This window comes from Pan paniscus, chromosome 14 (genome assembly GCF_029289425.2).
Source record: "Pan paniscus chromosome 14, NHGRI_mPanPan1-v2.0_pri, whole genome shotgun sequence".
Classification (NCBI taxonomy): Eukaryota; Metazoa; Chordata; class Mammalia; order Primates; family Hominidae; genus Pan; species Pan paniscus.
The window spans coordinates 23,510,464-23,536,202 of NC_073263.2; the positions used below are offsets into that span (position 1 = coordinate 23,510,464).

Consider the following 25,739-nt stretch of genomic DNA (forward strand, 5'->3'; position numbering starts at 1 on the left):
TCAAAATATATTACAAGATAAAAAAATATAAATAAAAGAAAGTCAGTGGGAGACAAAGGAAAATCAGGACCAAAAACAAATGTCATCTTTATACTGATTTAATTTGATTCAAGCACAGACTACTTCCACTTCCCAGTACAACCTGCCCATATTGCTCTCGGGAATTCTAACTCTCGGATTACCAGTGACCATTATGCTAAAAAACTGAATAAGCCTTTTTTTTCCAAGGCAAAAATCAATTCTAAAATTTGAAAATCTGCTATCAGTGCCGAATATCATGATACAAAAGGGAAAAATAAAAGCTAAAATTAGTTATATCTCATCCACCCAAAATCAGGCTTCCCCTCACGTCTTTCTGCTCACCGCCTACAAGTAGGTCTCTTCACACCAACTATGTTAATACCAACACTACATACCCTTAAGGAAGGTGGTGTAGCAAATTTCACACAAAATAATTTTTAAATAGACAAAACTGATAATGGAGATAAAACAAGAATCACACACTTTAGCTCAGTGCAACAATACCCTAGACTTCTCTTTATAAGGCAATACAGTATAACGAAATTTTAAAAGGCAAAAATAAAAGTAATCCTTAACCTAAAACGGACAAAATGTACAAACTCCAAGTAGAACAGGCATCAGGTAAGTCCTTTCCAACCTTACCTTCCTCTCACCTTTCACTAGACAACGCAGTCTAGTGACTTCCTGGGGTAAGAAATCAAAGTGACCAATTCCATGGCACTATGGGAAGTGAGACTCGTCTCAACAGAGTTTTGTGTTTTAAAACAAGAAAGCCCAAAGCTTTGAAATAAATTAATAGGTGATGGAATTTCAGGTATTAATGAAATTACCATTACTCGACTCCAGGCAGCCGTGTCCTTGCAAAAAGACCATGTGATGCCGCCTGTGAACGCACAGGGATAGGCCTCTTAAGGCAGGACTGTAGCGCTGGAGCTAAAGGGCTTTAGCAGGGGTGCGCCTAAGTATATGCAGAGGGCGGGTCCTGGCAGGACGAATTCACCGCCACTGCCAGAACGAACTATTCAGATTCACGTGGAGCAAGGGGCTCATGCAGAAGCAGTTCCCGGACCCGACACTCTGGGTAGGAGACCACTAAACCCGGCCCCTCAAAGCAGAGGTGACCTTGCCCTCATCGAGAGCGCACACAAGACGCCACTGTAAAAGGTGGGTTCGCTGCTCGCCTCCTCCCAGGCCCAAACAATCTCGCCCTGATTGTTGTCGGCCGCGCGGAGCAGGGGTCGGCTTAGCTCGGGGACTGAGGGGAGCTCCTCCTGCGCCGCTCACCCGGCGCTCGCCGAACAGGTCCAAGCGGCTGCCCTGGGGCTTGACATTGAAGGCGGCGCCCACGGGAGACCAGCTGGTGCTGACCCTTCGGGCCCGGATCCCGGCTTCGAGGCTTCCCCGGCCCGCCCGGCGGGGCGGCAGAGCTGCTGCTCTGGCTCCCAAGCCGCCCAGCCTTCCGACGCACAGCATTCTATCACCGGAGCAGTCCCTTCCTCCAACGCAGACCCCCCTGCCGGGCTGCTTTCGCTGGGAGCGCGCGCTCCGCGTTTCCAAGGCAGCAGCCCACGCTGCCCCACGTGACGGCCCCGCTTCCGGGTCTGGGCGCGGCCTCAGGACGTGGGCACGTTGTCGTCCAGAGAGCAAGAGCGTCGCTCCCCCTCGCCTTCTCGGCCGCTCTCCCGGATTACCGCCCCCTGTGTCCAGAGTAAGGAAAGGCTAGGGTTGCGCTTCCCTCCCAAGTTGACTAGGGGTGCGCGCGAGTAAAATCATGACATATTCGAATTCCAGTGGACATTAGATATTCTTTGAGAGACGGCAGGTACTTGAGTAAACAAGAAATGCCCACCATAGGCCTGAAGGAGAAGTTTCCCTTTTAACCTACTCTCTTGGTAAATTTATCCTGCCCTTCTCTGTTTGGTGTCTCTGTCCGGTAACTTTTTACTCTTGCATAGCTCAGTTAAAAATTTTAGATGGGAAATAGTGAAAGCAGTCTAATGGGATTTTCCTTCCAGGGTTTCAGAATTGCCTGGGACCCGTGAACCCTTTTTTCCTTCCCCTTTCTCTCTTTCGGAATGGATTGTCTACCCTATGCCTGTCTCCCCCCTCCAACCCCCGATCTTTTAGAAGTGGATTAATGTGTCTCGCCTCACAGGATCACAAATGGAGAGACATTTTGCCACACGATGAATCACACAGTAAGTCTCCTCTGTAGCTTACTTAAATGATGTAGATGGTGAGAGGAGTTGATGCGGAAAGTGTTAAGACTTTTGGAAATGTTGACATGGTGCGAAAATGTATTTTGCACATGAGAAGGAAATCAATTTGGGGAACCAGAGGGCAGATTGGGTTGAACTGTGTCTCCCAAAATAGATGCTGAAGGCCTAACCCTCGGTGCCTGTACATGTGACCTTATTTGAAAATATGGAGTTTGCAATTATGATTAAGATGGGTCATACTAGATCAGGGAAGCAGTCCTTGTAAGAAGAGGAAAATTTGGCTGATACAGGAGGAGGACAGCCACCTGAAGATGGAGGCAGGGACTGGAGTGATGCTGCCACCAGCTGCCAGAAGCCGGAAGCAGCAAGGCTGCATCCTCCTGTATCCCCTTTGGAGGGAGAATGGCCCTGCTGCTACGGTGATCTCAAACTTCCAGCCTACAGAACTGTGAGAAAGTCCATTTCTGTTGTTTAAAGACTCCCAGTTTGTGTACTTTATTAGGGCGATCCTAGAAAACAAGTAGAGATTCATGTCTGGCAAATAATGATCAAACAATGATTTGTTGGATAGAATGGTGATTAAAACCTAGGTTAGAAAATGAGCATAGTGGGAGGGAAAGCACCAGGACAAATAGCTAATGCATGCAGGGCTTAATACCTAGGTGATGGGTTGACAGATGCAGCAAACCACCACAGCACATTTTTATGTAACAAACCTGCACGTACTGCATATGTATTCCAGAACTTAAAAATACATTTTTTAAAAAAAGACAAAATGAGCAGTGTCTACAGCTTTCTGGAGTGTGACAGCATCACCAGCTTAAAGCTGTTACTAGTACTAAATGGAATAAACATTTCCCTTTACTTTCCTCTTAATGTCCTCAGAAACACAGTTGAGGGATACATCTTCACATGACTCCTCAGAGCACTAAAATGATATCAAAACACTCTTCCCACAAGAAACGCACAAAGGATTCTTCAGATAATAGGAATAAGAAATGTGAAATAAATTAGAATAAACCATGCAGCTATTTTAAATATTTACTCCTGGAAAAATAGTAAGTTACATAGAATCAGTTTTGGGAATAACTTTTCCGTTTTCACCTTTTTATGATTATTGTAATAATTGGAGGAATTAATAAAGTAAAACCATCTGAATAAGTTCATCCCAAGCTGATTCTGATGGATGGTCTGGCGGATTTATAAACTCTCCTCTGTCACGGGCTGCTGAACAGAAGGAACCCTGTGAAAGTTGTGTCATCGTCCTCATCAGCAAACAAGCCATTGAACCTCTCTCCTCCTGTCACCTGCAGCCACATCTCATCCCCGAGCTTCAGCTGCAGGACAATGCTGCCAGAGGCCTGGTCCTCAGAGCTCACGTAAGCATCTTTGGTGTGCAGTATTTTTACTCCATTTTTGACCAAAGACACCTGAACATTCCTGGAGAAAACAGTGATGTGGTAGGTGAAGTAACAGACCCCAGCAATGTGGCACGTGAATTTCCCCACTGCTGTATCATAATGGTTGAATTCGTTATACAGGATCTTATCAAATTTAATGGGCACATCTGAAGAAGGAAACTTTCTCAGCACCGTGAGCCCCACAGTGAAAGCACTTTTTGGCAAGACTAGAGTCTCACCGATTTTCCCTTTCTCTCCTCGATCTCCTTTCCAGCCTCTTATTCCCCGGACTCCTGGCTCACCCTGGGGCCCCATGGGTCCAGCTTCTCCCTTGGGACCAGGCTTTCCAATAGGGCCCATGGGGCCCGGTAAACCAGTTGGGCCCAAAGGCCCAGTGTTGCCCCTTGGCCCCTCAGGACCAGTGGGACCCACGTCACCCTTATTCCCCTTCTGCCCCTGAGGCCCAGTCTCTCCTCGGAGGCCTTTCTCTCCCATGGGCCCTGCAAGCCCCTTGGGGCCATGTTTTCCTGGGGATCCTCTTGAGCCTTGATCACCTTTGATGCCTTCTGCTTCAACTTTTCCATCTGCTCCTAAATAGAGAAAGAGCAAATAAAGAGAGAGTTCGTGAAAGATTCCCTTGTGAACAACTTTGGTTTTTCTATAATTGAGCTCACAAATGAAACAAAGTAGTGCACAGGTTCAGTATATGCCCAGAGTTTAAAATTCAATTACTCCATCTGGGTGCGGTGGCTCACACCTGTAATCCTAGCACCTTGGGAGACCGTGGCAGGAGGACTGCCTGAGGCCAAGAGTTCAAGACCATCCCGGCCAACATAGCAATTCCCTGACTCTAAAAATTAAAAATAATAAAAAAAAAGAAAATAAAATTCAATTACTCCAGCCCAGCTCAGTGGCTTATGCCTGTAATCCTAGCACTTTGGGAGGCCAAGAGAGGCAGACTACTTGAGTCCAGGAATTCAAGATCAGGCTAGGCAACATGGCAAAACCTCATCTCTGCAAAAAGTACAAAAATTAGCCAGGTGCGGTGGCACACAATTGTAGTCCCAGATACTCAGGAGGCTGAGGTGGGAGGATGGCTTGAGCCCAGGAGGCTGAGGCTGCAGTGATCCGTGATCAAACCACTGCACTGCAGCCTGGGCAACAGAGTGAGACCCTGTCTCAAAAAAATAAATAGAAGTCAATTACTCCAATTACACACGTGTGTGCACATGGACACACACACACATCCCAACACACCTTTTGACTACTGTCTACTAAATTAGTGTCAGGGCTCACATTAGAAATTACAACCCTACCATCTAAGTCTACCATGCTGGCCATTAAATAATGTCAATCCATGACAGGAAGCACTCTGCAGAGCAGAGACAGGCAGATTAACTGACACTCAACCCTAGTCGTGCCATCCTCTAAAAACCTCCTCCCTGGAGTGAACATAAAATAAAGCCTGCATCGAGGCATTGCCCTCTCCTGCCCAACCCCAGCCCCAACCCATCTATCCCACCGGCAATTCATCATCTACAGAAACCTTGCTGCTTCCTTGCACCCCCACCCATACCAAAGAGCCGTGGTTGCAAGTGTGGACTCTGAGGCTAAATGCCAGGTTTCCATTCTGTCCCCATATGCACACAGGATGTCAGATGAGCTAGTGAGCCTCGTGCCTCTGTTCCCTCACCTATGGAACTGGGGTGATAAAACTACCTAGTGTCCGGGGATGTTGCATTTGGTGAGTCAGTACATGAAAAGCACAAAGTGAAGATTACACAAGTTTGCCACTACGACTACATCCCAACCCATCAGGGACCAGTTCTAGTGCCACCTCCTCCATGCAGTGCTGCCAGATGCACCAAGTCAAAAACTCAGTCTCACTCCTCAGTGCTCATCCACTGCAAGGTTCAAAGTTCAGCAAACCACAGCCACAGGCCAAATTCAGCCTCCCTCCCGCAAGCAAAACAAACATGGTTGACATTTTTTTTTGTTTTTCTGGTTTTTGTTGTGACAGGGTCACCCGCTCTGTTACCCAGGCTGGAGTGCAGTGATGAGATCATGGCTCACGGCAGCCTCAACCTCCCAGGCTCAAGTGATCCTCCCATCTCAGCCTCCTGAGTAGCTGGGACTACAGGCATGTGCCACCATGCCTGGCTAGTTTTTTTATTTGTATAGACAAAGTCTTACTATGTTGCCCAGGGTGGTCTGGAACTCCTAGGTTCAAGCGATTCTCTTACCTGGGCCTCCCAAAGTGTTGGGATTACAGTTGTGAGCCATGGTGCTCGGCCATGGTTTGCATGTTTAAATGGTCACAAATAATATTCCGCAATACATGGAAACCATGGGAAATTCCCATTTCAGTCTTCACACATATGGTGTCACTGGAACAGAGCCATGCTTATTTATGGAGCATCTACAGCTTCTTTTCACTACAATGGGAAGTTGAGTAGTGGTGACAGATCTGTATGGCCTGCGGAGTTGAGAATATTTACTACCCAACCCTCTGCAAAGCCTGCCAATCCCTGCAGAATCCCCCCGTCTGGAGAGTAAGAACTGTGTTGCCTTTATTGTAAGATTATAATCAGCATGGAGGACTTGTCCATGGTAATACTGTTAAATAGTCGACAGCTCAGAATTAGAGCACCATAAATAGGAACTACTAACCTCGTTCTCCCTTCTCTCCACTCGTCCCATCCTTCCCCGGGCTGCCAGGACGTCCTGGTTCTCCTAGGTGGAAAAGCAGAAAACAGGCATGAGTTGAAATTCCATTTCTGATTTTTCTGGCCATTGGTCTCCATCAGCCATGTGTGTTGGAGAGTCTGGGGGTGACCCCTGCCCTGAGGGGCACTCTGTCCTCCACACGAGCGCAGGTGGAGAGAGGCAGGCATGAGCGGGCATCTGGGTGCTGAGCTGCGTGGGATAAGTGACCTAAGAAATGAACTGAGTGACTTCCCAAGCGCCCATCTCTAGAATGTGCCTAGAGCACACAGCAAGACAGGACGAAGAGGGAGTGTGTGCAATGGGGACTGACTGTCACAATTGATTGTGTTCCTCTCCTGCGACAAGGACTTGGGACGTGGTCTGAATGTTGGAGGTGCGAGGAGGTTTCCTCACTCTGTTTCTCTTCCATTACTATCGAGGAGAGTGGAACGGAAGATTTACTAGCCTCCTATGAAAACACAGATGACTATGGTTATGTGACACTATCCCAAGATAGAAGAGAGAGTTCTGGAGGGATCCCTCTAGTGCCTTACACTGGGGGAAATGCCATCAATCAAGCTGGCAGAGAACATCAGGTGAGTGGGGCTCTGCTGACTACACTCAAGTCCTTGTGCTCAGAACAGGCCCCCCTGAGCCCCAGGTCGGCGTGCTATCCGTCAGCAGGTTGAAGACGATTCTGGCCATGGCAGTAGAGTGCTCACTGGGCCACAGCTCACCCCAGACTCTGGCTTCTCACAAAGCAGCAGAGACTCCCATACTTCAGACCCACTGACGTGGCTGTGGGGCGACAGGCGCAGCCTGGGCCGGCTTGCAGGTCCTGAGACAGGACTGACACAGGCAGACTTATTTCTGTCACGATGTCTGTTCTCCTGGGACACCAGCGCTCCTGAGTGGGGCCTTGGTCAGCGTGGGACCTCTGAATGGAGGGGGCTTATCCCTACATTTGCCCCTCCCTGCGCTCCCCTTCCCTCCCCTCTACTGGCTGCTCCCCTGTGTCTTCCTCTCCTTCCCTCTTTTTGTTCCCCTGCTTGGCTCTCGTTGCTCCCATTCTCTAGAGCAGTGGCCTCTGAGCTTTCATGATCACGCACCACAACTCACAAAGCATGAACACAGACCCCAATCAGTAGACATTTATATGTTTCTACATTATGCACAGGTAGTATATGAAAAATATGTTTGGTATAAAACATACACAAAAATACACTTTAAGATGATAAGATAAAAATGAAGTAAATTTTTAGTGTGAGCAATGTGATTGAATGTCCTTCTAAGAAAGTATATTACAAATAATACTTATGAATTACATAGAAAAAATAGATATGACATTTGCTTCTAAGAAGTATGTAAAACTTGAAAGAATGGACATTGGTAAGCAGAGGAGAGAAATTCAACACGGAAGAGGTAGAGAAATTTGGTATTGAATATAGAAGTGTTTGTCTTAGTTCTCTGTATTTTTTATCACCTATTTATCTCCTTTTATGCATAATATTTTATAACAAAAATTTAAAAAATGAAAATCCTAAACATTCAGAAATAAAATACACACAGACACAGACATACACACACACACACACACACACACACACACACACCCCACTGTGGTCACAGTGTGAGGGCAGAAGACCTGATTTCATTAAGGGTAAGGTTTTGGCATTCATTTGGACTGGGCTATTTGCTACCGGGGGACTGGAACAGTCTCAATGAGCTGGAGATGTGAGCCAGGAGAAGACACCTCACAGAGCAGATGTGCCGGTTAGAAAGAAATAAAGTTGCTTCCTGGTGACCCTTGGCTTCATCCAGCCCATTCAAAAAACTATCAGGCCACCAAATGCCATAAAGTGACACATGTTAGAAACACAAACTTATTTGTAAAAAGGTCCATAGAAGTTTTGATATTTTCTTTCTAATGCCACTGAACTGTGCTCTTAACCCAGTGGATCATTCTGCATAAGTCTTAGATATGTGACCCTATGGTCAAGACCAGGCCTCAAGAATGGTACGCCATTCAGAAACCAAGTCTATTGGTTGTTGTTATGGAAAGCACTCAGACTTCCAGGCTTTGGCAAATCTCCCTCCCAGAGGATGGATTCTGTCCCCAGATCCCCAGACCCTGGGACAGGGTCCCAACCTAGGTCATAGATTCATAAGCAGCAGCAGTACGTGTCATCTGTCACTCCGCATCTCCTGCTTCATGACATGATGTGGTATTAGCTCTCACCTGCACTGCAGCTGGATGCTTGCTGCCAAATAATTCATGATCAGATCTCTCTATTGGCCTCGTGTTGCCAAAAATCCAACATACCTGTCACCTGAGGTGGGAGGATCCATGACATTATATACTACTGAAAATGTCCTGCGGTGTCAGAGATGAGAGAACCCAGGAGGGCAGGGGTCATGGCGATCTTGCCCTGTGCTCTCCACCAGCACCTGACACAGAGTCTGGCATGGAGCAGACCCCGTGAGTGTTGCTGGGCAGATGGGTGAATGGATGACTGGGGTCAGGCCCCAGTGAGTGTTGTTGGGTGGATGGATGGATGGGATGTGAGTGGGTAGGTGAAAAACCACACAGATGATGAGTGAATGAGATGAAAGGAATGAAGAGAGAAGCTGAAAGGCAGCCGAAGCCGCCAGGTGAGTACCTGCATCGCCTTTGTCACCCTTCGCTCCGTCTCGTCCATCTCTTCCAGGCAGACCATTGTGACTGGGGTTCCCAGGGATGCCAGGGTGCCCTTGCCTGCACATGTCCTGTGAGTTTATGTTCCCTGTGCAGATTTCAATGGCAAGCAGAAGCCACCAGATCCTCATGGTTCAGATGACAGACTGAACTGAAAGAGGGAAACAGAAACCCAGAGGAGAAACCTTTGTTGCTGGGGCCCTGGACACAGCCTCCGTTCTGTGCAGTGGGAAATGGGTGAGCTGTCCCCTGCCCCAGACCCACACCTGGACAGACTTGGCAGAAGACTCAGGGCAGGGGAGCAAGCTGGTTATAACCAGGATGACATTGTCCTTGGAAGGTAACACTTGTGATTGGAACCACTCTTCAAGCTGAACGGGCAATAAAAAAAAGCCAAGTTTAAGGTCAGGATACTCTTCCGTTCATCATTTCACTTTGAAGAAATCACTTTTCTTAACCACAGACCAATGCTTACTTATCTCACAGGACTATTGTAAAAATCAAATTTTATCACAATATGCATAAAGGCACATGACAAATAGTGAAGCAAACATAGCATTACCATCTGATCCAGCAATTCCACTGCTGTGCATCTACACAAAATAATTGAAAGCAAGGACTGGAACAGATGTCCATGTTCACAGTTGCATTATTTTCCATAGCAACCCAAGGGTCCCTCAGTGGATAAACAGATACATGCAATGTGGTAGGTCCATACAATGGAATATTCTTCAGCTTTAGAAAGAAAAGAAATTCTGACATGTGTTACATGAATGGACCTCGAGAACATTATGCTAAGTGAAACTAGCTAGTCACAAAAAGACAGACCTGGATAACTTCAGTTATAAGAGGTTCCTAGAGCCGTCAAACTCATATAAAGAAAAAGTAGGATGATGGTTGCCAGAGGTGAAGAGAGAAGGAAATGGGAGTTGTTTGATGGGTACAGAGTTTGGGAAGATTTTAAAAGAGTTCGGGAGATGGGTGGTGGTGATGGTTGCACAACAAAGAGAACATACATAATGCCACTGAACTGTGCCCTTAAGATGGTTAAGCTGGTTAGTTTTATGTTATATATTTTTTTACCACATTAAACAATTAAATTAAATTTTTAAAAAAGTAAAGCATTCCAAACAGTCTTACTGTAATGAGAGGTGTTCTTTCAGTCAGGGTCTTGTTTTTCTAGGAGGCCACCGTGAAGAAGGGCCACACACACAGAAAACATCACCTAGTTCAGGAGAAGTGCATTTTCAAGTCCTTTCCTCTGTAGACACTGCCCCCACCCCAGGTTATCCATGCAGTTTCCCCCGCAGCAGGAGCTAAGACAACGCTTGGGCAGTGCTCCAAACGGAGCAGCAAACGCAAGGCCTGGAAGGAAGATGAAACGTGGATGGCTGGGCCTCCTGACTCAGCAACGCTCCCACTCAGGGCTGCGGAGCACCCTGTTACTCTCCCACATGGCGCCTGTCATGGCAGGGGCTTGACACTTGTTTACATAATTGTAGGATGAAGAATCTGACTCCCCGCCTGACTGTATTTCCTCATTGTCGCCTTCCCAGTACTCAATATTAAACTTGGAACAGCAGATTGAACAAATACTTGTTGAATGAAATTAATGTATCATCATGGGAGATGTCTTAGGATATATATATAATTTTTGGAGACAAGGTCTTGCTCCATCACCAAGGCTGAAGTACAGTCATGCAATCACAGCTCACTGTAGTCTCGACCTCCCAGCTCAAGTGATCCTCCTGCCTCAACCTTCCAAGCAGCTGGGACTACAGGCATGCACCACCACACCCGGCTAATTTTTTTTTTTTTTTTTTTTGAGACGTAGTTTCACTCTTGTGACCCAGGCTGGAGTGCAATCTCTGCTCACTGCAAACTCCGCCTCCCAGGTTCAAGCAATTCAGCTTCTCGAGTAGCTGGGATTACAGGTGCCGTCACCACGCCCGGCTAATTTTTGTATTTTTAGTAGAGACGGGGTTTCACCATGTTGGCCAGGCTGGTCTCAAACTCCTGACCTCAGGTGATCTGCCCGTCTTGGCCTCCCAAAGTGCTGGGATTACAGGCATGACCCATTGCCACTGGCCCTAATTTCTCTTCTCTTCTTTTCTTCTTTTTTCCTTCCTTCCTTCCCTCCCTCCCTCCCTTTCGTTTTCTTTCTCGCTTTTTTTTTTTTTTTTTTTGAGACTGGGTCTAACTCTGTTGCCCAGGCTGGTCTTGAATTCCTGAGCTCCCGCCTCAGTCTCCCAAAGTGCTAGTATTACAGGCTAAAGCCCCTGCACCTGACTTTTAGGATTTAAAAAAATAAAGTAAAACAAAAACGTGGGCCTAGTGCAACTGGTCAGAACCCAGATCCTCTCACAGTGCTGATAGCCACGTAAATCTGCACATCTTTCTGGAAAAGTTAAAGAGCAAAAGACATCTATGTCTTTCACCCTGTATTGCTATCCCTAAAATTCTTCCTAATGTTCCAAAACTGTGTGCCAATTGTGTGCCATTACCTGCAGCATTATCTATAACAGGTGAAAAAGTGCATACTACATACTATGTAACAATAGGGGAAAGGTTTACTATGTGTAATAGTATGTAACTGCTGCAATAATTATGAAGGTCATGTAGAAATATGTGAATGATATACGTTGTACTGAATTTTGATAGCAGACTAAAATGCTATGCACATTATAAATGTACTTATGACTGTATGAATATTGACAAAAACTCAGAGTGAATATGTGCAAATAAAGATGGTTGCTTTAGAATGCGGGGCAGTTATGGGAGCTTTTCATTTAAAAAGATGCTTTTTTATAGTGCCTACACAAATATTTCTAGATTTTGAAAACCAGCAAGACTCTCTGTCATCCAAAGACTGTATTGCCATCTGGTGGAAATGTCACAGGGTGCAGTCTAATGCAAATGGAGTATTTTTAGAAAAGGAAATGCAGATGTTTCTCTTTGAAATCACAAATCCGCTCCATTCCAGGAAATTGAGTTGAGTTTTCTTGGAGCCAAATTCCATGAAGAATATACATGAGCCTCCTTTGTTAAACTCAGAAGTGGCCGGAAACAGTCAAGTCGAAATTCCATCAACCAAACTTTGTTGAGGGTTCTATAATTTTCATTTTAGCCTTTCAAAATGTGGAGTACAACTATTCCAGGAATAAAATGATCAGAAGATCATAAAGGTGTCAGGTTAGGATAAACTCCAACTTGCTCTCCAGGGAAGAAGAAGCCAGCCTGGAAGCAAATGGTTACTCTTCTGTAATTCTTTCACTAGCTTTGCATACCTGATGTAGGTAGAGTCTATCTAGCTTGTTTATACAGCATGTAGACAACCTTCAGCAAATGATTTTGATTAACTAATATGCGTTCTCCCAAATACGCAGCAAAGTAAGTTGTGGCACTATTTCTGTTCTATTTGTTTGCTTGTTTGTTTGTTTATAGAGATACAGTCTCATGATGTTGCCCAGGCCAGACTCGAACTCCTAGGCTTAAGTGGTCCTCCTGCCTCAGCCTCCTGAATAGCTAGGATTAGAGACATGGCCACCACCCAGCTCAGCACTATTTATTCATAAGAAAATTTAGAAAGTTTATACCTCCTATTTAGCCTCTTCTTTAATGTAGAACATTGAGGGTTTGCACAAGGAATATAGAAGAAATTATATTAATGTTATTTTGAAAAATAAAAAATTACATTTGTGCCTCTCACAAAGCTATGGGTTGGACCCTCAGTTTCATTAGTTCAACTACAGTTACACTCTCGACTTTTAATTTCTGGGTCTGGTCTTTTTCCAGGAGTGCCTTCTGGAAAGAGCTAGGAGCCTCTTCTGTCTCCCATCGTTCCCTGCAAGCACCCACTCTCTCTCTCTTATCTGAATTACTGTCCTCCCCAGTCCCCACTTACTCTGTACACCACACCTAGACTAGTGGTCACTTAGTGGGCACCAACCTGGGTTAGAGCTTTATGAAGATGGTGACTGCATTTTTCTACTTCCTTATTTTCAGTGCCTTATTTTCAGTCAAGTATTTGTTGAATGAATCAATGCAGGCATGCAAGAAATACTATCCTGGTTCCAACTGTGTGTGGACCATCACTTGGGAAGGTGACTGGGTATCAACTCTGATCCTTGTCAGTGCTTTTGTGGAGTTACTAGTTATCTCCAATACCCCTTCTCACCTTCATCCAGAGTGATAGAAATTTTAGCTGGGCTCCTAGCCCCCCATGATAGACTGCACTCCCTAGCCTCCCTTGCAGCCTGGATATGACCATGAAACTAAATTACGGGCCATGGGAATGAGCAAAAAAAAAGTGAGGCGTGTAATTGTGTGCAATGACCGGCCTTAAAGGGTAAGGGGGTGCCCTTTTCCGCTTCCTGTGTGGGGGTGTGCATGGCATGGTGAACCACGTGGGACTCCTTGAAGGAGGGCAACAGAGTTTGGGGACAGAAAATCCCTGGCCTCAGATGACTCCACAGGCCAGACCTGTCCTGCCAGCACATCTTTGACATGAGCACATGAAACAGAAATAGACTTCTACCTTGCATAAGCCACTGTTATTTGGGGTCTTGACACACAGCTGAGCCCACATCCTGACTAATACAAGGCGTGCACTGCCCAAGGTGTGGCTGCTCATCAGAAGTGAGGAGGCTTGCAGACTACTGTAGTCAGCCAGAGTGACAGCTGTTGGGGACTCACTGAGCATAAAACCCTCCCAGTAATATATGTAAAAAGGAACAACAGTCACTGCCTTAGACAGATCAAGACAAGATCTCTATACATTCATATCGTATGAATGTATAGAGACTAGAGGTCATTCTGCAGAATGCTGTGATCGCATGAGTCAGACATACTGGCTTGGTCGGGGCAAAGGGCCACATACTGCAAATAACTTTGAAGTTAATGTTTTTTAGTCCCCCCCCAAAATAGGTCCTTATTTAATTGATTTATTTCTGGCTCATTTCCCTATGCTTTACCTATATTTGTTCTTTGCTAAAGAATCTCTTGATAAATGTTCACCCAGTGCCCTTCCTGATTAATTTTCTCCAAGAACATCATGTCCTTAATTCAACAGCCAAGGTTATCACTCCTCAAGATTCTTAACTCTCCAAAACTAAGATTTAATACAAACCTGCTAGAAATCAGCTGAGTGGTATCTCCTGGGTTTCCAAACCTCAGAGCCTCAGCTTCCTCCTGCATGCACTGGAAAGGATGAACACCCTCCCAGATCTGATGATCTAAGAGTCCAATAGCTCTAGGGTGCCTTCATCGAATATATTCTCTTTCATGCACTCTCTGTATTGTACACTTCATAGATTTCTTCTTCAACATATACTGACGGTTTTCTCCTACACTGTAAATTAGCATAGCCATAAATATGAAAATGTATAGAAGTTGAATATATGAACCTGATCAGAAAAAAAAGTACACATTAAAATTTGTGCAAAATAAGCTATAAGCTTCTCTAGAAAGCTCTGTTAAAAAGGTCCATTATTCTCATGACTTATTCTATGGTTTCGATCTCTCCTCCTAGCCAGTGGCAGTGTTCTAGCAGAATTTCAAAATCTGCCTTTGTCTCCTCTTCAGCCTCCTCAAGAATAAATTTTGAAAGTGGCTTACCCCTTTCCTACCCAAAACTCTATAGACATCTGACTATTCTGCAAATTAATAAGCAGGATTATCCCACAGATAATATAAGTGCTGTTTTAGGACCTAGATGCCTTACATTGAATGTAAATAAATCTTTTCCTAATGAACTTACCTGGACCCAAGGGCTGCAGGCCGGACCCAGATACTGTGCAAACCAAGAATCAAGGGCCAGCTAAATAAAATCAGCCTTCCTGCCATACAATTCCCCAGTGGATATGTCTGCAAAATAGCAGGAAGGGGAGGGAACAGAGGAAGGCCAAGATGTCTTCGAAGAGCTTCAAGAATTAGGGCAACACTTAAATCAGGTAGCATCTTCTACCAGCACCACTTAGTTTAGAAAAGTTAACTCCTTTTGAATGAAATGAGGGAATACTTTCAAGGGGAGTCTGAAGGAAGGAGTGCCCAAGGCAGGTTTCTTTTTCAAAGTGATGTTCATGCCTTTGCTTCAGTGCTTCTCCCTGACCTTGGGGTAATTATGGGCAACAGGACAAAACTGAAGGCTGCTAACAGTGGCTGGGTCTCATTTGGATCCCAGACCATTAGAATTCCTATCAGTTAGATTTTCAGATGTGTGTGTCGTAATGCCTTACGAGTTTAGGCATTTGTGTAGGTAAGGATTCAGTGCCCATTCCCCTCTCACTCACAATCACACACTCCCTCTAACGCGGAGAACGCGGTGCAACCATTTGTTCTATGCCAATCATGGATTCAACTTTCCTCGTGTCTAGTAGTAACATTTATCTAAAACTTATCAATAGCTTCTAGAGGACAGAGGAGCCCAGCCCGGTTTCCCCAGATGCCGCGGTGCACGGAGCAGGAGCAGAGGCCATGCGGGAGCCGGGTGTGCGGGTGGGTGCCGGGCGCGCCCCTGCTCGGAGGCGGCGACTCCCTCCCCCGCCTTACTCGCACCGTGCCTCAGTTTCCCCGTCAGTGCAGCGGACAATGCCGAGGTCCCAGGCGGGCGGCAGGATCCAATTAGTCCGTGTAAAATGAGAGGCATCTGGCTTCTCCCGGGCAACCCGCAGCCTGCCCCGCCTCTCAGTGGCTAAAGGCAGGGAGCCCCTGAGTCCCAGCGCGGCTGGGGGCTCTCAGCAGTTCTGGCCGAGCTCCCTCCCGCCCGCGTCGCCTGGCCTCGAACCCCTGCACCGCAGGCGGCCCCGACGGGTTCCCGACCTCCCGCTGGGGACACTTGTCCCGCCGCCCGGCCCTTCCCCGCCTCCCGCGCCTCCGCCCCAGGGGAGCTCCGGGACAGGCCCACCTAGGCAGCCTGCCGGCGCAGACCCAGCGAGGGAAGGCCAGTCTCGGGCCTCCACCGGACACGCACTCCCCATTCCGGGCTCTCCCACGTCTGCACACTCCAGCCCAGCCACGCGGAGAGGCTTCCAGAACCTGCCCTGCGGCCCCGCTTTGCTAACACCCCACCCACCCCGTGGGCATGATCATCCTCACTGCAGGACCCTGCCGGGGCCTGGGGTCCGTGGGAAGCCGGCTCAGGAGTGAGACCCTGGCCCCCTGCTTACAGGGAAAAGGGCTCCATCCTCCGAGCGCTTCCTGACCACAGCGCCTCCAGCCTCCAGGGCTGGGCGGCCCAGGCTCAGCTGGGTTCACTCCAGCTTTGCCCCTCTCGCCCGTGCGGAGTAGGGGCGCGCTTGTTAGGTCATCTCCCCACAACTCTCCTGGAAAATGCCACCCCCATCTCTTTCACTCCCTCCTATACATGGAGCCACTATGCTCTGCCCTATGGGTTCTGGGGCTCGCCCCCTCCCCACCCTAGCGACCGCCCTTCCCCAGTGCAGCCCAAGGTCGGGGGGAGCAGATCACTTTGGGAAGCAGGTGGATGTTAAGAAGAAACAAAGAGTGGGGAGTAGCCACTTGGCAGCCTTCATAGGAATCTTTTTCTGATTAAAGCCACAAGAAACAACGGGCTGTTGACTTAGCGTTTCTGAGCTGCTAATTAGAGAAGGAAATTCTATCTACTCACCCCCAAAGGGCAAGTGAACAGGGCCACTAGCACAGCTTTTGTGGCAGGGCCTAGCCTTCGGGGCAATCAGAGGGCACAGTCTGTTCTCTTTGTCTCCTCTCCATCAACCCTAGCAAAAGTGGACCCATCCCACTGCTCCCTTCCACATCCCTCTTACTCCAACACTGAGTCCACTGACATTTCTCAAGCCAGGGGGGCCTCCTAGGTTGCTCTGAGAGGCTTCCTTCTCCCACGCCTACCCAGTTAGATGGAGCTCTTGAATGGATTACCATAGTTTTAACCACCTCTATATAAGATAACTGCTTTTTCATCCCCAAATAAAAGTTTTATTGAATCTTAACGGTAAAATCTACTGTTTAGGGGGAACAGCAGATAACTCATCATACATTTTGGATGCAATTCTTTTGACTTTTTGAAAAACTGTTTTTAATAGGTGAACTATGTTTTCAGTTGTATAAGAAATTAAGAAAAAGACTGGAAAAAATAAAAGGAACTCTATGATCAGTAATAGAGCATTATACCATACCAATGGTTATATGCTTTTCTACAATTATCCCAGTAACCTGAATGTAGAGTTATTTTATTTATTATTATTATCATTTTAAGAGATGTCTCGCTATGTTGCCCAAGTTGTAGTGCAGCTTAGATATTCACAGGTGCAATGATAGAGAATGGAGGCCTTTAACTCCTGACCTCAAGTGATTCTCCTGCCTCAGGCTCTTGAGTAGCTGGGACTACAGGTACATGCCATCACTCTCTGCCTGATGCACAATTATAAAAAGGAATTAAACACTGCTGAGTTGGAGAAAATTGACTGTGATATTTTCAGTTTAGTTCAAGAAATTTTCATACTATAGAACATACTGTCAATCATCAAGATTCTCTATTTTTTATTTTGTATAAAATAGGATTGTAGCTTCATCACATTATTTTCTGACACTAATTGTTTTCTCTATCCCTTTTATGGCCTTATTAAAACCAATATAGAAATACATCTCTAAGGCAACTATCAAGAACAACAGATTAGATAAAGGTATTCTGTGAAATAACCTTTGATTACAGTCACAACACATCAAGTTAAATTTTTAAAAATTTACATAATGCAATTGTGTCACGGTTTCCAAGAAGACTCCCAGGTTTGGTGAGTCACTAGAAGGACTCACAGGGCCTACCAAATAGTCATACTCAGGGCTTCGATTTATGACAAAGGATACAAAGCAAAATTAGCAAAGGGAAAAAGTGTGTTTGGTGAAATCTGGAGGAAATCAGGCACAAACTTCCAGGAGTCTTTTCCTGTGGAGGTACCAGGATGTACTTAATTCCCTCAGCCTCAAAATTTGACAACACATGTGCAATGTTGTCTACCAGTACCAGAATCTCATTAGAGACTCAGCACTCAAGTTTTTATGAAGGCTAGTCACATAGGCTTCTCTCTCTCAAAGGTACTCAACTCCCAGACTCCCAGAAGGAAAGCAGCTATTCAGAGTAAACCGCTTTGTTTATACAGTTTAGGACAGAGTGAACCACTCTTCTCAGTTAGGAAATAGTGGGGACTCTCCCAATTCCAAGGTCCCAAATGCCAGGCAGAGGCCAGCCATGCAAGCAGGCCTTTCTAAGGATGACAGTCTCATGCCCGCTTTATGAAATCTCTTCCGCACAGCAGTTATAGTCCCTACTTAATTTTTGTGGTTGTCTTTATATTTTATTTTAAATGCAAACAATATAATGATATAACACAGTACTGGTTTCAGTTGTTTGATCCATCTCAACTTGCAAGACTGGCTACCTTTTTGGCTTTTGTTGAATAACAGGTAGTTGTATGTAAGATACTATGGCAATATTAAGTAATTATAATTTGTCCTTATCTGATTAAACTTTCAATAAAATTGTTAGATAAAATAAGCATCATAATTTCTAATTTAAAATTAAAATTGTCTTAAATGGATGGTCCAGTTTCGATTCATATTGTGTCAAATTTCTATTTTTAATTGCAAAATAAGAAAATATTTAATCATTTTTATCAATTATTTTCTTGGCTAAATATTCAATTTAAATTATTTGCTTCACATATTTTTGTATACTTCAAATTTGGGAGATAATGCCCATATTCTGTTACTTTGACTTTTCATGATCTCCAGTTTTCAAGGTGTCAATATTAGTCTGTTTTTCATTACCATAAAAAAAAAAAACCCTGAGGCTTAGTAATTCAAAAAGAGACTTATTTGGCTCACTACTCTGAAGCCTGTACAAGCAAGGTACCAGCATCTGCCCAGCTTCTGGTGAGGCCTCAGGAAGCTTTATTCATGGCAGAAGGTGCAGGGGGAGCAGGTGCCTCACATGGCAAGAGAGTAAGAGAGAAGAGAGCAAGAGAGAGCTGCCAGGTTCTTTCAAAAAACCAGTTGGCATGAACTACTGACTACTCCAGGGAGGGCACCAGGCCATTCATAAGGGTTCAGCCCCCATGACCAAAACAACTCCCATTAGGCTCCACCTCCAATACCAGGGATCATATTTCAACATGAGATGTGGAGGAGACACACATCCAAACTGTATCAGAGACTATGTCTTACCATAACATATGGCAATGGCATAAATGTGTATTGCTATATCTTGTAATACTTTTTCTTCAGTAGCTTTTCATACGTTTTAGTTAGTATAATTTTATTTTTATTAATGTCAATTTAACTTAAATCTGAAAATATTTCGATTTCAAATTACATGTTGTTATGACCACTCAACTTTTAAAAGGCATCTACTTTTTATTAAGTAACAATCTGGGACAAATAGAGTGAATTTTAGCAAAACCATATTTGATTTATTTTTCCCACTGGTATACATAATTTACTATTATTACATATAATTTGCTTATAATTTTTATTTCAAGGCTCACTGACCATCATTTGGATAGAGCTTTGTCCAGCAATGATAAGTGTAGTTATCTGTGATCTTTTAGTCTGGCATCGGATCCTCATTTTCAGACAAATGAGGGGAGGTGGGATTCACATATAGTAGAAATGCCATAAGTAGGAGAGAGACTCATAGCAGCTGAGGTCAGGAGGTTACCTACAGGGCCTTAAAAGCCACTGGAATTTTTCTTTTATTCTGAGACAGGAACCTATTGGAAAGATTTGGACAGGCAAGTGAATAACTGAGGACCCCTGAGGTTGATTTGAGCTCCTAATAAAAAAAGAGGAAAAAGAGGGAAACGTTCCTCAGTGTAGAATTGACCACTGCCAGCCTCACTCACATATCCACTGCTTTCTTGAGACTTCAGCAGGTTGTTAAGCATCGCCGAATTATCAGCAGATGACTGAATGGTGGGCTAAAACTGTCGTCTAGTAACGGAATATCTATTTGGCAGGAAGATAACACCTGCTGTGTCCTTAACTGGATTCAGTAATAAATAGGAATATGTACACACGAGGAAAAGAAGGTGAATTGTGTATGTGGTGATATTTTTCCAAGTATATGTTAGAGTTAGATATTATTGAAAATTTAATAATAAGGTGATTTACAAAATCAGTAACAAAAATACTTTATCAGGTAGTTGTGAGACAACTTCAACAAGAAGTCGCTGAAACCCTAAAAAACCATCTATGTCGGGCTGGGCACGGTGGCTCACGCCTGTAATCCCAGCACTTTGGGAGGCCAAGGTGGGCAGATTACGAGGTCAAGAGATTGAGACCATCCTGGCCAACATGGTGAAACCCCCGTGTCTACCAAAAATAAAAAAAAATTAGCCGGCGTTGTGGCGTACGCCTGTAGTCTCAGCTACTCGGGAGGCTGAGGTAGGAGAATCACGTGAACTCGGGAGACAGAGGTTTGCAGTGAGCCGAGATCATGCCGCTGCACTCCAGCCTGGCGACAGAGTGAGACTCCATCTAAAAAAAATAAAATTAAAAAAAAAAAACCATCTATGTCAGAGGCTTCCCTAGAGGTTACATTATGTGACCACATTAATTTAGAAAAAGGGACACAAGAGTTATTTCAAATAAGAAGTCAAATATGTGTGAAATTTAACATGTCAACAGTTAATCTGTAGCTGGTTAAACAATATAAAATGTTTTAAGATACTAATTTCAGAAGACAGCTTTCTTTTGTATCTTCATTATAACTGATTTTATTAAAATTTTAGTATCTTTATAATGACTTTCATTATGCCTTTTTTCTTATAATTACATACATTTTTTTCTTATAATACCCCTAGAAAAGTTAAGAATTATGTATCATTCCTCACAAAAGTTGAGTGACTTTTTTTCCTGTTAAACAGTATGTTTAAGTGACTTCTTTATTGCCAGCATGAGGCAAGCCCGATTAAATCAGAGGAGAATGTTTCACGGAATGTTCCAGAAATTATCTTATTTTTATCTTCACTTTTGTGAATAGATATAGAATCTGTGCCTGTTTATTTCATGGATTTCAGGTTAACCATTACAGAAAGGCCATGATATTGTTCTTCAAAATGCTAATGTTTTATGTTAATTTACAAACTGTTTGAAAAGTTGGGCATTTCCTTTATTTAAAAAATTTTAAAATTGTAAAAGCATATTAATATTTAGATTATGTATTGTGTATACATTCAAAACAGAGAATTAAGAAACTTACCTGAGGCTAGGAGTGGAGGTGGGAGCCTATCCCAGCAACTGAAGAGGCTGAGGTAGCAGGATGACCTGAGCTCAGGGGCTTGAGGCTGCAGTGAGCCACAGTTGTGCCACTTTATTCCAGCCTGAGTGACAGAGTGAGATCCTGTCTCAAAAAAAAGAAAGAAAGAAAGAAAGAAAATTCTCTTAATCTTGCCATTAGATTTTTAAAAACAACTTTAGTGAGATATAAATCACATATACTGCTCACCCATTTAAAGTATACAACTAAGTGTATCTTAGTATACACACAGAGCTGTGTAAACTTCACCACAATCAATTCTAGTGCGTTTTCATCACCCTGAAAAGAAACCCTGCATCCTTACTTTTTGTCTCCACAGATTTGCCTGTTCTGGACATTTCATATAAATAAGAGTCATTCCTTGACGACTGGCTTCCTTCTCTTAGCATAATGTTTTCAGAGTTCATTTGTACTGTGGCACGTGTCAGTACTGCATTTTTTTAATTCTTGAATAATATTCTACTGTATGGCTATACCAGTTATTCATTCATCACTTGATGGATGTTTAGGTTGTTTTCACTTTTTGGCTATTATTTTCAATGCTGCTATGAACATTCATTTACAAGTTATTCTATGGACATATGTTTGTATCTCCCTACCATTGGACTTTGTCCTCAGGGTTAATTGGGCTGATTTCACCATCTCTCTTCCCTATTCATGCTGTCTTTCCTGCTTTTTCAGTTTCTGTTCATTTAGCCTCATTCATTCAGACCTGACACACAATATTTCTTGCTCTGACTGTTCTGAGTCTGACCTTATGCTTCAACACTTATTTTCTAGTCTGTGCAAAACAATTGCACCCTTAATTCTACATTGATTTTAGTTTTTTTCATGGGAGACAATTTTATCTTACTGTAAATTTGCTTAAGAGGAGAATAATACGTGAAATACATGTCACTTACGTTTGTATAAATCAAAAATAGTTTAGCTTAACAGTTGTTAGAATACAATTAAATATTTATACCACACCGATATTTTCTTTTTTTGAGACATTGATGTAGTAAAGCTTTTATTTTGTGTATTTTAAGCAACTAAACACAAAATTAAGACCACTGAAGTCTTACAGAGAAAAATTGTTCAATCAAATGCTCATGTTTTTTCACTATGAAAACAAACCTAAATTTGCCTTCTTTCATTGTGCAACCAGAACTGAGATTTATAGGTTGACACCACTTTACCATCTGAAAACCTCTGGCTGCAGCTTTTCTGAGATGCCACATAACATAACCTTCATCTGCTCATCAGTGTGCTTGTTAAAGCAGCCCAACATAGACAGTTGCTGCGAATGAATTGATTTGCAAAACTTTGACTTAGCAATAGAGTCTGATATTTTCAGGTCAGTGGCTTTAGCCTGCCTCTGATTGTCATGTAAGTTATATACCACTCAATCCAGGAGGTGCTATTTGCATTGTAGTACATGGTCATTGCCCACTAAGTAGTACAGAGAGAAAAGTAATCTGTAAATTATTGTAAGTAGAAAAAGGCACTGTTGTCTAATGGAACTGGTGAAGGTTCTATGAAGTACTGAAGATGTACTGGGCCTCATCCCATTTGCTGTAATTTTTAGTGGCATGAAGAATGATTGAGTGCAGGTATAGACCACTTTCATTAGCCATGTCACCAGAACATAAAATATAATAAAAATAATGATGCCAATAGCAAATATTATACACACACATATGTATAGATAGCTCAGTACATGACACATACTCTTCTGAGTACTTTACATATATCCCACCATTAAATCTTTCCAGCATCCCTGTGTAGTAGATACTATTTTCTTCATTTTATAGATTTTTATATAAATTTTTATATATAATTCTATATTTACATATATATTTTCTAAAAGACACAGAAAGTTAATTTGCTCACGGTCATACAGCTATTAACTGCTGGAGCTGAGATTCAGACCGAGGCATTCTGGCTTTTGTGAAGATACTTCCTCAAACTATTCCATGAAACATCTGGTTGCCACCTAAAGCATCATATTAATTTCTATAATTACTGGCATAGCCGGGGTCATGTACATCTGTAAATATTTAAAACTGTAGTTGAGGCCTCTTGATGTGAAGTGAAGGTGGAGGAGAAAACAGTTTGTGGGGGGAGCAATCAGTGAGCTGGAGCATGGTGTGAGGGTGCAATGCTACTTGGTTCCTGATATAAATAATAACAATGTGAAAGAAGAAGGCCAACAGGAAGGAGAAAAAGGAGGAGGAGAAAGAAGAAGAAGAAGAAGAAGAAGAAGAAGAAGAAGAAGAAGAAGAGGAGGAGGAGGAGGAGGAGGAGGAGGAGAAGAAAGAAAGAAAGAAATGAAAGAAAGAAAGAAAGAAAGAAAGAACATTTGAAAGATACTGATCAAAAGACAGTGAAGATGAAGGTGAAGATGATCATGATGGTGAGGAAGGAGAGGAAGAAGGACAAGATGACTCACAGAACACTGATGGATTCCAACTTAAAAAATTATGCCCAGTCTCTAGGAGAAAGTTGTAGTCTTTTTTTTCCCCCCCTCTTGTGCTCAGTTGGCCTTTTTTTTGTTGAGGTCTTTCATATCTGCACCGTGGTTCTCAACTTATTTTGGGAGGAAATAGCTTGAGCAGAATACTATGGAAAAATAATCTCCACTCCTTCCTGTTTCACATTTACTTTTGTTCCTCCTTGTACCTCAACAAACACTGTATGGAATCAACAGCATGAAGCTGTGTGGGGGAAAACAAAACAAAATGAAATAACCTTTTTTTTTTTCACTCTTCACTCTGCTAAAAGCTAGAGGGTGCCTAGGCTCCCAAGAAATAGTGCATAACAATACATTTTTCTCCCCACCTCTCTCTGTATATTAGGCTGAGAGTATATCCTGTCTGTATGTGAATAAGAACAGTGAGCATTCACCAACATGTGTCTATCTAATTTCTCGTTTAAAAACAGAAAAAAAACCCTCTAAAAATGGAGTTATAGAAGGTCAGCACAGGGTGGGTTTGAGATGTTTTGGTAGGCTAAATGGGCAATTTTATAACATGGCTTCTCCTATGCCTTGTTTGTGATGTTTAATGAATATCCTTGCAGTTTAAGATGACACTTTTAAAATACATTGTCTCCTAATGATGGCTTGAACTCTGTTGCTAAATAGGAGAATCAGGATCTCATTTGGAATTGACATTGTCTACTGTAGTTTTGTTTTTGTTTATTTTTAAATTTTCTTTTTGTTTTACTGGAAAGATGCTAGTTTTAAATGTTAAAAGTATACAAATTATTACAATCAAACTAGATGTGTACACACAAAGAAATAAAATTAAATAAGTTGATGTAACGGTGCTTGTAATTCAAAAATATAAAGGTTTATCTTATGTTAATTTCCTATCTTTTCCCATTTTACAAATTTTGTAAGTTGAGTATTTATCTAATCAAATATAATTTAAACACAGAAAAATAGAATAATGTTGTGTTCTGGTCCTAGAGCAGGATTGGTAAACTTTTCTGTAAAGGATCAGATAGTATTATGTGAGGCTTTGTGAGCAATAGCATCTCTGTTGCAACAACTCAACTCTCTAGTTACAGTACAAAAGTAACCATAAACAATATGCAGATTGAAGAGGTGTGGCTGTGTTTCGATAAAATTTAGTTACAAAAGCAGGTGATGGGCAGGTTTGTACTAGATTATGAGTAAAGTTTATTATTATGATTATTTGTTTTAGGTGCAAGAAGCAAAGGATCAAATCACAGATGTTACAGGAGGTGCTGAAAAGACTCAAGACTACATGCAAAAGCATAAGTTAAAGTAACTTGAGTATTTATAAAGCAAATAAACAATGTAGTATGATAATTGTATGAGTGAGGATGTGAAGCCAAGGATAATTTTTGTACGTTATTCCTAAATTTTGCACATTACCCACAAAATATAGGTAGAAAAATGATACAGTCTCCCAATCATCTATTTTTCAACTCTTTAAGAATTTACATAATCATAGATGTTTAGAAATTATGTGATATTTTAGAAATGTATCTTTGAGGATAATTATTTTAAAATCTACCTTTTAGGCTTAATATAAAAAATTTCCAAGTAAAAATTCCAGTCAAAAATCAAGTGGAAAAAAATGAACAGTCTGAGAAAAACCGGTTAAGTCCAAGTTTGGTAAGTCAATTTTTAAATTTCTGTCATACTGAATAGAAATTTTATTTTTCTAGTAAGACAGATTGAATATCCCTTATCCAAAATGCTTGAGACCAGAAATGTTTCAAATTTTGTATTCTTTTGATTTTAGAATATTTGTGTATACTTAATGAAAGATCTTAGGAATGAGACCCAAGTCTAAACACAAAATTCACTTACATTTCATATATACCTTATACACATAGCCCGAATTTTATACAGGATTTTATAAAATAATTTTGTGCATGAAACAAAGTTTTGACTG

At 42.9% G+C, this 25,739-nt stretch overlaps 2 protein-coding genes across 5 annotated transcripts in view; both read right to left on the minus strand.

The window, feature by feature from the left end:
- Window positions 1-1,879, minus strand: part of MIPEP (mitochondrial intermediate peptidase) — a 167,622-nt gene extending 165,743 nt beyond the window's left edge. For all 3 annotated transcript variants that reach the window (XR_010109663.1, XM_008958531.6, XM_003833039.7), the window contains exon 1: window positions 1,306-1,879. Coding sequence is in view for 2 of the 3 variants with exons in the window: in XM_008958531.6 (XP_008956779.1) it covers window positions 1,306-1,494 (189 nt within the window). In the remaining variant the exon portion in view is untranslated. The remainder of the gene's footprint in view (window positions 1-1,305) is intronic.
- A 1,388-nt stretch (window positions 1,880-3,267) lies between these two features.
- LOC100983054 (complement C1q and tumor necrosis factor-related protein 9B-like) overlaps window positions 3,268-25,739 on the minus strand; it is a 50,314-nt gene continuing 27,842 nt past the window's right edge. The window contains exons 2-5 of one of the 2 annotated variants that reach the window (XM_063595918.1): window positions 21,274-21,414; window positions 9,007-9,192; window positions 6,311-6,373; window positions 3,268-4,230 (exon numbers count right to left, since the gene is read on the minus strand). In XM_063595918.1, coding sequence (XP_063451988.1) covers window positions 3,458-4,230; window positions 6,311-6,373; window positions 9,007-9,172 — 1,002 coding nt within the window. In that variant the 5' untranslated portion in view covers window positions 9,173-9,192; window positions 21,274-21,414 and the 3' untranslated portion in view covers window positions 3,268-3,457. Of the gene's footprint in view, window positions 4,231-6,310; window positions 6,374-9,006; window positions 9,193-21,273; window positions 21,666-25,739 lie in introns of those variants that run through there. The other variant, XM_008965063.7, reaches the window with a different exon arrangement.